The sequence below is a fragment of the Amphiura filiformis genome, chromosome 18 (assembly GCF_039555335.1).
Source record: "Amphiura filiformis chromosome 18, Afil_fr2py, whole genome shotgun sequence".
NCBI lineage: Eukaryota > Metazoa > Echinodermata > Ophiuroidea > Amphilepidida > Amphiuridae > Amphiura > Amphiura filiformis.
This window is the reverse complement of record NC_092645.1, coordinates 23,144,718-23,159,259: the sequence shown is the minus strand read 5'-3', so window position 1 is coordinate 23,159,259 and position 14,542 is coordinate 23,144,718. Positions and strand designations below refer to the sequence as shown.

At 39.5% G+C, this 14,542-nt stretch overlaps 1 protein-coding gene across 1 annotated transcript in view; it reads left to right on the top strand.

Moving 5' to 3' along the window:
- The first annotated feature begins 39 nt into the window (after nt 1-39).
- Nucleotides 40-14,542, top strand: part of LOC140139044 (uncharacterized) — a 59,650-nt gene continuing 45,147 nt past the window's right edge. Inside the window, exons 1-4 of the mRNA XM_072160826.1 lie at nt 40-103; nt 961-1,083; nt 4,060-4,182; nt 7,017-7,139. Coding sequence (XP_072016927.1) covers nt 40-103; nt 961-1,083; nt 4,060-4,182; nt 7,017-7,139 — 433 coding nt within the window. The remainder of the gene's footprint in view (nt 104-960; nt 1,084-4,059; nt 4,183-7,016; nt 7,140-14,542) is intronic.

Here is a 14,542-nt window from a genome sequence, read left to right as displayed (position 1 = left end):
CCTTTTTGAAAGGGGTGTTATAATAAAATGTTTCAGACTATGGGGAAAACACCAAAACAAAGGGAAAGTATATTAATGTGTGATGAAGGAATGATGAATGATGGTAGGTAGAAAACGCATATTTGAATATTTTGCGGGGGTGAAGGTGCGCTCAAGGATCAAACATTGTGTACAGCTTTACGTTACACGCATACATGACAAGTCCCAATCAGGCCTGGCCCAAATGAGCATAGCGGAGGCGAAGGAGCATTCCGATTTAAATGCAAATGAGCTTACAATACGCCCTCAGGCAAAACCACAGACTACTACAGACCTGAGACCATAACTATGTACCAAAAGTCAAAGTGAATTTTCGCATATTCATGAGGGCCGATTGTTCGATTGTGCCGTGTCTTACAATCACGCCAGCGTTGCGTGCCTTCGCGTATACGCGATAGAGCGTTTCGCGCCTTTGCGATTACGCGATAAACCGTAAAGATACGTGGTAAATATATTTGTATATATCTATGTACCTTAAAGCAGATTGTAAGTACTTGCCATTCGCCAAGATTATTTTCTCTATGCAATAATTTAATGAATAACAATGCAGTCTGTTATTCATATGAACTGAAGATCCACACAAGTCGGAGATGTTCAAATCATTGGGATTAAGAATGAAAAAGGGCCATACAGTAAAATGTTTGTTTGAGACTATAGATGAAACACCTGTAAGAAGGGACTAATTAATGATGATGGGAATAAATACATTGCTGTTTTATCTTAATATCCATGTTCTCACTGGGCTTATCATCAGGATTTCAGGAGAAATCATCTCGTTATGTCGACATTGACTCTATAAGTTCTGTACCATGAGCATTGTTAACCAGATTGCATAGCATATAAATCATAAATCTTTTTTTTATATAAACCATAAAGCGCTAATTATTAAAAAAATATCTTATTTTATACATTTCTGTATAGATGATGATGAATGTGGTTTGAGAGGTGATAACTGTGACGTAAATGCTGTTTGCATCAACAACGATGGTTCCTTCACATGCGCATGCAATGACGGTTATACTGGAGATGGAATAACATGCTCCGGTTAGTATATTTAAAAAAAATTCATAGACAGTATGCCTTTCCAGAGGATGATTTAAGGAAGCCCCATCATGCACTGTAAAAGTGTTATCACTAGAGTTTCAACTGCCACTTTACTTTTCAAATCCCATTGAACTCTGTGCAAAAGATGTTGTTTTAGAATTGTGTGTGTGTCATTATTACCTGCAATTTTTTTTTTTTGGGGGGGGGGTCAAAATCGACTGATCTTACATGCCTAGAGCAAAAAAAAAAAACGGCCTGTTTCCGGACTTTTTTGGCCCTACTTCCGGAATTCCATAAGTTTCCGTAACGTTTACGTCAATTGGGATCCATTTCACCAACATTTATGACGATTCGTAGCGCTTCGTAAGTCTCAAAATCCATCGTAAGTTTAGAACGCATAAAATACATTTCACTAAAATAATTCACTAATCTGCACGTACTCGTTCCAAGTCGTTCGTAAGTTGCGAAATGATATAATTGAATTATGAGGGTTGAGGAGATGAAGTAATAAAGTGTTTATAATGATATTTGATAGGCAATAAACTGATCAAATCAGCTTTAAGCTGCAAGCCTGCAGTGCAATGCAAGTGGTCCAAGGCAACAGTCATATGACATGCATGACAGTGCAGATTGGTGGATATGCCGATTTCATAAACTTATCTAAAACCCTACCGTGTCTGTGCTAACATCATTCACACCTTGCAGAGTCTTCAATTAGTTCCAAAAGTGACATTTGGCAGGTATAAATCCTCTGGTTTGGTCAGAAAATATGATAAGTTTCGATGTCAGAGTGCATGAGAGTGCCGAATTCTGCAGCTTTTACGTGGTTGTTAAGTGCCGGTTTTTACTCGTTTTTTTGTACTTTCGTACAGGTATTTCGGCAAACAACATTAATTTCTTCATTTTTTAGCAGCTGAAACATGCATTTAGTACATCACAACGTTGATTTTCAAGCCTAGAATCATAAAATTCTGTGTGAACATCTCTCTCATGGGAATCAAATCAAAATCCCCGGTTCAAACACTGTGAGTCTCTGACAGCAAAATCTCATTCACGCAATGCAATAGTCTCATACAGTGCGTTTGTTTTCTCTCCTGATCACATACGATCGGTCGATTTACAATACGTTAAAATTGGCGGCAAAATCGGCGATTTTAAAAATCACGGGAGATTGGGTTCCAGATGGCGCTAAAATTGGATGCGAAATGCATTCAATATGCTATTTTTTGACGTTTTAAACTGTGTGGAGTGGTATAGGAAGCAAGATTCTGAAAACATAATGCAATAAGCTGGTATTATAGTTTCAGTTGGGTAACCGATTATAAAGCAAACGCAAGGTAACAATACTGGGTGGCCATTTGTTCACGAAATGAGACAATAGTGTGCATATTGTTAACCAGCATTCTTGAAAATGAGAAACATAATGGTTGTAGACCGTAACATGGTTTGGGAATAATTTCTTCATATTTTGTGGTGTTATCTGTCGTTTACATAAATTATCCTTCCTAAAACACCAAAGTGCGATTATTTCCAAACACCTAAATTAGCTAAAAATTTAGGACATGTTACAAAACTATAGTTTCTAGAATTTCAGAGAATACTTTAAATATTGGCCGGTTATTTTTCACACAGTGACGTTAACTATGCAATGTCCTATTACCTATAACATACACTAAAACACCAAAGTGTGAATATTTCCAAACACCTGTCTTTAGCTAAAAATTTAGGATATGTTACAAAACTATATTTTCTAGAATTTCAGAGAATACTTTAAATATTGGCCGGTTATTTTTCACACAGTGACGTTAACTAGGCAATGGCCTATACTTCTAACATACACTATTTGTAGAGGTCACGCGTCAATGGTGAGAGCACTGTGTATTGTGTATAGGAAAACGGACAGTAACTGCAGTATGCAACGTTTTATTCATGCTTGCTCAACTGAGGATAATTTGTAAACCAGCAACTCGCATGGTACAATGGGTGGAAGCTGTTTCTAGTCCCTTCATACACTGTCCCTGCTTAAAATGAATGACAAAAGACGAAATTGCTTTTACGATTCAGTAACCATTATCACGAGAGACGAAATTGGTCTTGAATTTGTGCAACTCCAATTTTTTAGGACGAATTTAAACTGTCCTTTTTAAGGTCTGAAATATTTGTATTTGTTATACATACAGTTCATAGACAATGTGACCTGGTGCCACGAAATGAGCGTAAAATCGCAAGTTGATAGTTTTGAGACATCCTGTTGAGTTCATGTACCCTTCGTGAATGGCCCATTCACAACCGGGGGGGGCACTCCCATATAATGACATACGTCATGTACCCATGAAAAGACCCCGGTATTTTTGGCAAATCCTACACCCAATGACCCCACTTTTGTCAGTAGCCTACACTGAATGATCCCATTTTTTGAACAATTAGTCCTCAAAATTGAAATTTTGTACTGTAAAATTGTGTAAAAAGCGATTTTTGATTGTCAATGATATGAAATTTTGGGTGCTCCAATACAAAATCACCCCATTTTTGACATTGCCAACACCGAATGACCCTTTTTTTTCTGAAAATTTCTACACTGATAACCCCCTAGTTTCGTACACTGGTGGGCACAGGTACGTCACTTTCATATGTGACCCCCCCCCCTCAGGGATTCACAAAAGGACATACAGACATACCATTGGCTTGAACAGGTGCGTGTGAACACCAACGCAGCAGCAATGACGTCTCGAAACTACCAACTTGAGACTTAACGCTCATTTCGTGGTAGCAGGTCAGTTGTGCCTGCCATGGTCTGTATGCGCACAGTCTTGTTATTATTATTATATTATTATGATTATTATTCATTTAATATTGCTATTGATATTATTGTTTCTATATCGTGTAATTCATTCTTTTTTAAACCACAAAGTGCTTCTTCTTTTTTTTAAAATAAATTTCGAAACAAAATATCTTATTTTATTCGTTTTTGTGCAGATATGGATGAATGTGCTTTGAATACTGACAATTGTGATGAAAACGCTGTTTGCTCCAACAACGATGGTTCCTTCGCATGCGCATGTAATGCCGGATATACTGGAAATGGCTTAACATGCTCAGGTTAGTCTTTTATGCACCAACATATTATCACCAACAGTATCATTTGTTCTGCATCCCTTAATACACCCTTTTTATGCACCAAGAAGCCCGGAATTACAACACAGTAGCCCATGGGCAGGGACAGGCGATTTGCGCGGAACTTTTTTTCCGCGCAATTCCGCGCAATTGGCAATTTTTTTTCCTATGGGCAGGGATACATGATTTGCACTGAAAAAAAAGTTCCGTGCAATTCCGCGCAATTTGCTATTTTTTCCGCGCAAATTGCCTGTCCCTGCCCATGGGGCACTATAATACGTGTAATATTATGCATATGGCACTCAGTGCAGTTGACATGGAATCAGTATTCAGTGCGGTAGGTCTCAAGTTCGAAAATGTTCTCCTGAAAATAATCTTGTTTTGGCAAATGAAGCATAGCCAAATCCTAATCATTTAGTTAGTTCTAACAGGCAATTGAAGGAAAATGGACCAAAAGCTTGCAATTCTGCATGTTTTTTACAATTGTACCCACAACATTCTAATACTTGGCACATGTCAAAGCAATCAAAATCTTGAGTATATTGTATTAGATAAACATTAATTTTCACCAGGTTCGCCGTCGAAAATAATAAAGGAGACAAGGAGAAAAAGTGATCCCGCCTGGGAATCGAACCCAGGATCTCAGGTTTACGAGACCTATGCCTTTACCACTTGGCCACGGGAACTTCATGATTAGGCTGGTTGAAATTCGAACCCATAAGCGGTCACTTAAACTTATCTCCTCCCCGCAAATAGCCCATAGTAGCTAGAGCCGTAAATGCGAGAAATAAATTGCCATCCTCCTGTGAGGAAATATAACACGGAAAAACAGTGGCATGATCGACGGGAATTATATAAATAAACATTAATTTCCACCAGGTTCGCCGTCGCAAATAATAAAGGAGACAAGGAGAAAAATTAATGTTTATTTATATAATTCCCGTCGATCATGCCACTGTTTTTCCGTGTTATATTGTATTAGGTTCATCTGGATTGTCAATTATAACTGTTTGATGGGAATTCATAGTATCAAATCCATTTTTGATGACATACCTTGTTACAGTTTCATGCTGCTACGCAGCACTTCATCAGACTGACAACCTTGCTTCTTCTTCTTTCCTGCATTATAAACATAAAGCATATGTTCCTGACTTGGTTGAATGTTTGTGTACATTTCTAGACTTAGTAATACCTTCAAGAAAATAAGTAGGACTTTTACCATTCAGGATCCTAAACATGTGATTTGTCATCAATCGTAGAAGCCTCCTGTAACACCACATCTCAAAAGCATCTACTCTTTTCCTATCATTCTTGGTCATAGCCCAAGACTCGCATCCATAAGTGGCAATGGAAAACACAGTTGCACGAAGTAGGCGTACCTTGAGGTCAATGGATAGGCCTCTGCTTTTCCATATGCTTGACATGCCCTGCACAGTTGTCCTTGCAATAGCCAGTCTTCTCTTAATTTCAGTTGTGCTGTCACCACAGTGTATATTATGAAATTTTAAAAAATTTACCCTTTTTGGATAAATGATCCATTCAACTTTGGCATACAATTTGAAGGAATTTATATTTTCCGAAATCACAACTTTTTAACGTGGCAACAATGTATTAAACTGGCAACACTGGCCCATGACAATTCTGTCACATCTGGCCAAATAATAGGTCTATTCATTGATAAAGTCAATTAGCCAGAAAAAAGTACACCCTTGATGTACCGTCAAATTGCCCAAGACATCATTTTCAGTGTTGAAAATGCCATATTTAGAGTGATTTTTTGCCTTCAACCGCCAAAAACAACAAAGGACTGTTGTCATAGCATCCAACGTTTGCTGATTTTTTAAATTGTTTTTTTTTACATCCTGGCCAAAGGTCTATCACCAGGCAAAGTTGAAAGAAAATTCTTGAGGGGTCGTGTCCATGAGTGTGAGGACCTAGAAACAAGGGCCTCTTAATGGTTGATAAAGTGTGTACTGGGCCAAAATGATCAGTGAAACTCTGCGAATGCCCGAATCAACTGAAATTTTGCAAATATAACCTTGTTGTCGTGTGTATTTATTGAACAATGCCCTAAAAAGTGGATGCTGAAATCACAATATACCCCTTTAAGGGATCTAAAATGAGCGTTTATTGCGTTTCGACAGTATTTTTGTGGGACATGAGAGCACCTCAGACCTATCGAATTGCATTCTGAATACGAAGCATGTCTTTCTGATATCAAATAATTTTCATTTTTGAAAATCACAATATAATACAAATTTTATGACAAATTATAAAAATTTGATATTTTTCAAATTTTTGATATATAACAGTCCTCGAAGTAAATTATATAAATCTAATGATATATTCTTAAAGTGTACGTAGCAGGGAGGAAAAGCCGACGGTCAATTGAAAATTTTGACCTTTCATATTGAAGATATGGATTTTTATCCCAAAAATACCTAATATTTTTTTGGTGTTTTGGAAAAAAATTCATATCTTCAATACGAAAGGTCAAAATTTTCAACTGATCGTCGGCTTTTCGTCCCACCTACATACACTTTAAGTATAAATCATCAGATTTATAAAGTTTACTTCAAGTACTGTTAAATATCAAAAATATCAATTTTTAATGATTTGCCATAAAATGTGTATTAAATTGCGAATTTCAAAAATCAAAATTATTTGATATCAGAATGACATTCTTCGTATTCAGAATGCAATTCGATATGTCTGATGTGCTCTAATGTCCCAAAATAAATACTGTCCAAACGTTCATACCCCAGCCCTTAAATGGTCCATTTCGAAAAAATCTCCTATTTCCTAATATATCTGTACAGATAAGGATGAATGTGATTTGAATACTGATAACTGTGACGTAAATGCTGTGTGTTCAAACAACGATGGTTCCTTCACATGCGCATGTAATGTCGGTTATACTGGAGATGGAGTAACATGCTCAGGTTAGTCCATTTTCATATGTGCTTTTTTAAGTTAGGCGTGCAGCCTAACTTATTTTTTTCTTGCTGTTTGTTTCTTTCTTTCTTTCTTTCTCACAATTGACTACTAGTGCTACATCCGTGATCGGATGTAGACCAAACGCATAGCCAAGCCGTATTGGGTAAGTGGCTACAAAAGTCTTAAAATGTTTTAATATCGGAGGTCATCCAGGGGTCACAGGGGTCAAAATTGTCATTTTTGCCTCATATGTGCCGCACCCCCCCATTATAATTAGGGGCAAAACATGGAGACATATAGTCTAGTGTTTTGATAAACAAGAGATAACCACATGCAATGGTTCTGCTGTCTGTGCTTCAAAACGTGTAAAATTTCGTCTGGATTCGTCTATTGCCAGGTGGTGAGTGCCGTGCATTCTCTAAATTCAGTACATTTCCATCGTCAACCGTGTGGAAAATGTCATACGGCCGGGCGGTTTCACAAGTTGCCGGCTCTATCACACCAGTCGCTGCCTGGCTATTGCAGCTGCAATCCATACATCAAAACGTGTAAATTTTGGCTATTCCAACTGCAATCCATACACCCTTCATGCAAGACATGACTGGAATCGTCCACACAGGGAGTGAATATTACAAACGGAGTCACCCATTGAGGTAGGCCTATTCGAAATTCACACGCCCTGTGTGGGAGATTACGATAATGTCTTCCGGAGAGGTTGTATGAATTTCAACTGGAACAGCCCAGTTGGGGTGTATGAAACCCCAAGTAGGCGATTCACACGAAACTAACTGAGGTATGTTCAGATGCCAATTTTGTTACATATCTTGAGTGTAACTTGTGATGTGATGCCTGTATGCTAGATATAAACAGCTACATCATTTCCACTGATGGCTATAGGGTGTGGGTGTGTGTGTGTGTGTGTGTGGGGGGGGGGGTGATATCTTGGCTAAAACTGCATCACGCCTTCCCATGATGCATTTATGAAAATCCATAATCCCACTATATAGTTTCTACAGATGACGCAATAATGGTGAATAAGGGGGTGAGGGGTAAGTAAAATGTTGAAATATGACCGCATTAAACCACAAAGGTCATGTGAGGTCAAAGGTCAGGTCAAATTTAAAGTTGCTCCGATTGGGCTGTAACTCGGGGAAAATGATCCCTGACACTTGGGGAGTATGAAACCGCAAAGGTCATGTGAGGTCAAAGGTCAGGTCAAATTACAAGTTGCTCCAATTTGAGGTCAAAGGTCAGGTCAAATTTGAAGTTGCTCCAATTAGGCTGTAAGTCGGGGAAAATGATCCCTGACACTTGGGGAGTATAAAACCACAAAGGTCATGTGAGGTCAAAGGTCAGGTCAAATTTAAAGTTGCTCCAATTGGGCTGTAAGTCGGGGGAAATGATCCCTGACACTTGGGGAGTATAAAACCACAACGGTCATGTGAGGTCAAAGGTCAGGGCAAATTTGAAGTTGCTCCAATTGGGCTGTAAGTCGGGGGAAATGATCCTGGGAAGTATTAAACCGCAAAGGTCATTCGAGGTCAAAGGTCAGGTCAAATTTAAAGTTGCTCTGATTGGGCTGCAATTCGGGAAAATGATCCCTGACACTTGGGGAGTATAGAACCGCAAAGGTCATGTGAGGTCAAAGGTCAGGTCAAATTTGAAGTTGGTCCAATTGGGCTGTAAGTCGGGGAAAATGATCCCTGACACTTGGGGAGTATGAAACCGCAAAGGTCAAGTGAGGTCAAAGGTCAGGTCAAATTTGAAGTTGCTCCAATTAGGCTGTAAGTCGGGAAAATGATCCCTGACACTTTGGGAGTATAAAACCACAAAGGTCATGTGAGGTCAAAGGTCAGGTCAAATTTGAAGTTGCTCCAATGAGGCTGTAAGTCGGGGAAAATGATCCCGGACACTTTGGGAGTATAAAACCACAAAGGTCAAGTGAGGTCAAAGGTCAGGTCAATTTTGAAGTTGCTCCAATTAGGCTGTAAGTCGGGGAAAATGATCCCTGACACTTTGGGAGTATAAAACCACAAAGGTCATGTGAGGTCAAAGGTCAGGTCAAATTACAAGTTGCTCCGATTAGGCTGTAAGTCGGGGAAAATGATCCCTGACACTTGGAGAGTATAAAACCACAAAGGTCAAGTGAGGTCAAAGGTCAGGTCAAATTTGAAGTTGCTCCAATTAGGCTGTAAGTCGGGGCAAATGATCCCTGACACTTGGGGAGTATAAAACCACAAAGGTCATGTGAGGTCAAAGGTCAGGTCAAATTTAAAGTTGCTCCAATTGGGCTGTAAGTCGGGGGAAATGATCCCTGACACTTGGGGAGTATAAAACCACAACGGTCATGTGAGGTCAAAGGTCAGGGCAAATTTGAAGTTGCTCCAATTGGGCTGTAATTCGGGAGAAATGATCCCTGGGAAGTATTAAACCGCAAAGGTCATTCGAGGTCAAAGGTCAGGTCAAATTTAAAGTTGCTCTGATTGGGCTGCAATTCGGGAAAATGATCCCTGACACTTGGGGAGTATGAAACCGCAAAGGTCATGTGAGGTCAAAGGTCAGGTCAAATTTGAAGTTGGTCCAATTGGGCTGTAAGTCGGGGGAAATGATCCCTGACACTTGGGAAGTATTAAACCGCAAAAGGTCATCCGAGGTCAAAGGTCAGGTAAAATTTAAAGTTGCTCCGATTGGGCTGTAATTCGGGGGAAATAATCCCTGACACTTGAGAAGTATGAAACTGGAAAGGTCATCCAAGTTCAAAGGTCAGGTCAAATTTAAAGTTGCTCTGATCAGGCTGCAATTTGCGGCAAATGATCCCTAACACTTGGGGAGTGTAAAACCGAAAAGGTCATCCGAGGTCAAATTTAACGTTGCTCAGAATATGAAACCGAAAAGGTCAACCGAAGACAAAGGTCGGGTCAAATTTAACGTTGCACAGTATTGCTGCGTGATGATGTCATCACAGTCATACGCCTAACTTACCTCGTGCCCTTGCAAAGGGCACAGTTGCTCTAGTTAATATTTGTATTTTGTTATTTAAAGTTCATAGACAATATGCCTTACGGCCTGTATGGGTGGCAATTGGTCGCGCCCTTCGAGCGCAATCGTCTCTGGTTATTATTATACAGGTACTATCACCATTATTCATATTTTTCTGTCATCCGATTGTTTACACGGGGGTCAAATGATTTTGGTATTTCTTCATTTCCTGTTTCAAGGCAAAAAATAAACAAAAATATAACCCCGACGATTTTTTTCCAATTTATCCAGTTTGTGATGAGGCATGGACGCTTCTCGGTGATAGTTGTTATAAGACCTTTCGACCTGAACCTGAGGGCGAAGATTCGCAAGAGGCAAGGACCTGCTGCACTCAGTCATACGGAAAGAGCGTCTGCGAAAGTATTGGCGCACATCTTGCCGACATCAAATCTCAACAAGAGCAACAAAATTTGGTAACCTGGCTTACAAGTATCAACTCGAAGGATGTCTGGCTGGGTTTATATTCACCAATTGCTGGTGGTGAGCTCTTCCACTCCGATGGTACTCCACTTGGTAGTTACGCCCCGTGGTCGTCCAGTGGGCGAAACGAGCAGGTATCGTGCGTGAGGATGGAGCAGACGGACAACGAACAGTTCAAGTGGTCTGATAGAGAATGCGATTGGAAATATGGATTCTTGTGTGAGAAAGAAGCAACAAGTGGCTAAACATTCCGAGGTAGGTATTTATTTCTTGTGTTTACATCAAAACATTTTAATTTAGTCAGTGGCGGCGGGTGTATTAACATTTAGTGGGAACAAGTACATTTTGTTCTGATGTTACTAGGACATGTGTAGACTTGTATGTCTCTGAAGATGCCTGTATTCAAAATCACTAGCAAATTTAATATTGGTTGGTTAGTTGGTCGGTCGGTTGGTCGGTCGGTCGGTAGGTACCTTCCTTTATTGATTGATTGAATTATTCATTGCTTGATTCATTTATTTATTTTGTAATAGTTTTTTGACTTATCGACTAATCTGTATTTCTTTTTTTTTTGCATTTCAGATGAAGACTACTTTACTCTCCATGCCATCGTTATCAATTTGAAGCAGGATGGATCGAAAAAAGAAAATAATGAATAATTATGAATAATATTAATGAATAATACATATTGATATTGATCAATAGTAATACAAATCTATAGGTCATAGCCCCTCAGGGGCAGTTCAGATTGGATTACGAATTTCCTTTACTCTTGACCCATAGGGTAACACTATAACAGTAAATATTCACTTGGTCTGTTGGAATGTCCATCTTTTCTTTAATCTTTAAAGTCATTACTTGGAAACTTGGAAGTAGTTATTTCTGTGGTCTGTGAACTGTCCAATTGTAGTCCTACTATTTAGGGTGTATTTGGTGGCCTAGGGGGAAATCAGATCGTAATTGTAAGACTCTCCACGTGCTAAAGGTAAAATTTGCACCACTCATGTTACTATCTGCCCATATTCCTGGGACATGATGAATTCCAATAATGTGGCTTTAAATTCGAATACATAATGTCTCTTTTTAATTTCCATATAGGCTGGGATGGTTATACAGACATTTAGGTTGCATTGAGCGTTTTATTTGAGCCTGGTCCCGCCAGGACCCATGTGTGTCTCCGCATGGATCGACCGCTTAAACAAACAAACAAACAAATAAACAAACAAATAAACAAACAAACAAACAGATAAACAAACAAACAGATAAACAAACAAACAAACAAACACTCCGCCAAGAAAAAAACACACCAAAAACACCCCTAAAACACGTACACCCCCACAAACAAGCAAGCGATGTTCATGAAAACTTAATGTCCTTTCAAATAATGGACACAAATTTAAAGCTAAATTTGGGGATATATAGTGCACGATGCTAACCCACAGGCCTCTGCACACTTTACAGATTTTCGCTGACCACTGTGACTAAGACACATCTTATTATCCATTATACAATACAGGCGCAATCACAATCAGGATCAGCTCCACGCGAGTAACGTATGGATAAACCGATACAATTAGGCAGTTTTCAGAGAAATTTCAAGCTAGCGCAATTATTTTCACAATAAGCTGATATATTCAGAAAGGAATATCTATAACCCAATCTTCAAATGTTAAAACTATTTATGGTGCATTATCGGATATATACTTGATTAAATGATCTTCAAAATTATCTTATTGCCGAAGGGTTTTTTTATTGTGAGTTTGTGTGCTAGTATTTGGCTATGTATTCAGAGGGAGACTTGGTGCTCACTAGTGTGGTGAGTATAGTCATGATGGTGGTGGAGGTTAGTGGTGTATGGTGATAGGGAGAGTGGGGTACGGTTGTAGGGGTATCGGGATAGGGTTGTTGGGTATGGTGGTAGCGTTGTGGGGTAGGGTGGTGGGGTAGTGGGGTTCATATGTGGTGGGTTAGAGGTAAGGTGGTTATTGTTGTGTGTACATGGTGTTTGATAGGGTAGTGAGTTGGCTATGGTATAGGTAGGGTGGTGGGGTATGGTTGGCTGGTGGTTGGCTGGTGGTTGGGTAGTTGGGTAAGTGTGTGATGAGGGAAGGTTAAGGGTGGGGTATGTGGTATGTTTATGGTGGAGATAGTTTGGTGGGATGGCACGGTGGTGGGGTAGGGTGTAGCCTGGTAGGGTAGTCAGGGTGTGGTGGGGTAAGGGTTGGGGTATGGTGGTAGAGGCAGGGTGGTGGGGTAATGAGGTAGGGTGGTGGTGGTAGAGTGGTGAGGTAGGTTGGTAGGGGTAGTTAGGGTGATAGAGTAGGGGTGTGGGTAAGGGCGTGGGGTATACAGGGTGGAATAGGGTGGTAGGGGTAGTGGTGTAAAGTAGTAGGGTATGGTAATATGATATGGTAGTGAGGTAGGGTAGTGGGATAGGGTTGTGGGGTGAGGTAGTGCGGTGGTGTAGTGGAGGTTGGGTAGGGAGGTGGGGTAGTGGGGTCCAGGTGTGGTGGGTGTAGGGTGTATGGAGTTGTATGATCAGGGTGTGGTAGTGTAGTGGGCGTGGTATAGTGATTGAAGTTGGGTGGTGGAGCAGGGTAGTAGTGGTGAGTGGTGGTTAGGGGTAGGTAGGGTGTTGGAGTCTGGTTGTTGGGTAGGGTGGTGCGGTAGTGGGAAAGGTTTTTTTGTGGGGTGGTAGTGCTAGCGTGGTGGGGTAGGGTAGTGGGGTCCAGGTGTGGTGTGGGTAGGGCGGTTGGGGTTGTCTGTAAAGAGTGTTTGGTAGTGGGTGGGGCATATAAGAACTCGACCGTCGATTTTAGCATGCCTTCATTAGATAACGTGAATAAATTTTATATACTTACATATATCCCGTTTTCAGATCCTTGCATGATAGGAATCGTTGTAGTTGATATCGCATAATAATACGCCACCAAATAAAACATTCCAAAATGTAGCATGCTTCCCATGTAAAATCACTGTTGATGAAAATAACACACAATAAGAAAACTGACGATAATTCTCCATGTTAAAGTGTATAATAATACTAATAACAAAATTCACACGTGCTGGTGATAAACACTTTCTAAAAGTTTAAACTGACTTTCAGCACAAAATATCCAACTAACCTTGAATTTTGAAGTGTGACACACATCTTCATCAGAGTCCCAGGATGTTGTAATGGACAGCATCCGACCTCATTCGACCGAAAGTCGCCAGTGGTCAACAAAAGGGCAAGACCATCACAGCATCCTAGGACTTCTACATCGAAAAATCTTCTTTCGAAACCATCGAAAAATTCAAGGTTAGTTGGATTTTTGTGCTGAAAGTCAGTTTAAACTTTTAGAAATTGTATAATATTAATGACGATAATAATAATAATAATAATAATAATAATAATAATAATAATAATAATAATAATAATAATAATAATAATAATAATAACTGTCATGCAATTGAAACAAAAAGCTTAGTAAATGTGGTTTCTTTCTTTGATTGGCACCAAAAGTCCTTGTGGTATAACTGTATCTCAAAGTGGAAACCGTTTTTACAATGGGAAAATGAGGCGTAACAACATAGGATAATATTTTCGACGACCGATGAACGACGACGAACGAACGACGACGACTTATCAAAAGATTTGCTTCTTGCATAATAATTAGAAATCAGAGGGAAGATAACCACCAAATTAAATAGTCCCAAATGTAGTATACGCTGATGCTTCCCATATAAAATCATTATTGATGGAAACAATTAACACAAGAAGAAAATTGACGATAATTGATCATGTTCACGTGCATAATTAAATAAATAACTGACATTAAACTTTATTTTATTACTAACTTTTGTTGGAAAATGTTTGTTTTTCGGCACCGTTATAGCCCCACCCCTACAATTACGCCCACAGAAAAATATACACAAGCACTGCCTTTAATAATTACTTTCTCTGATC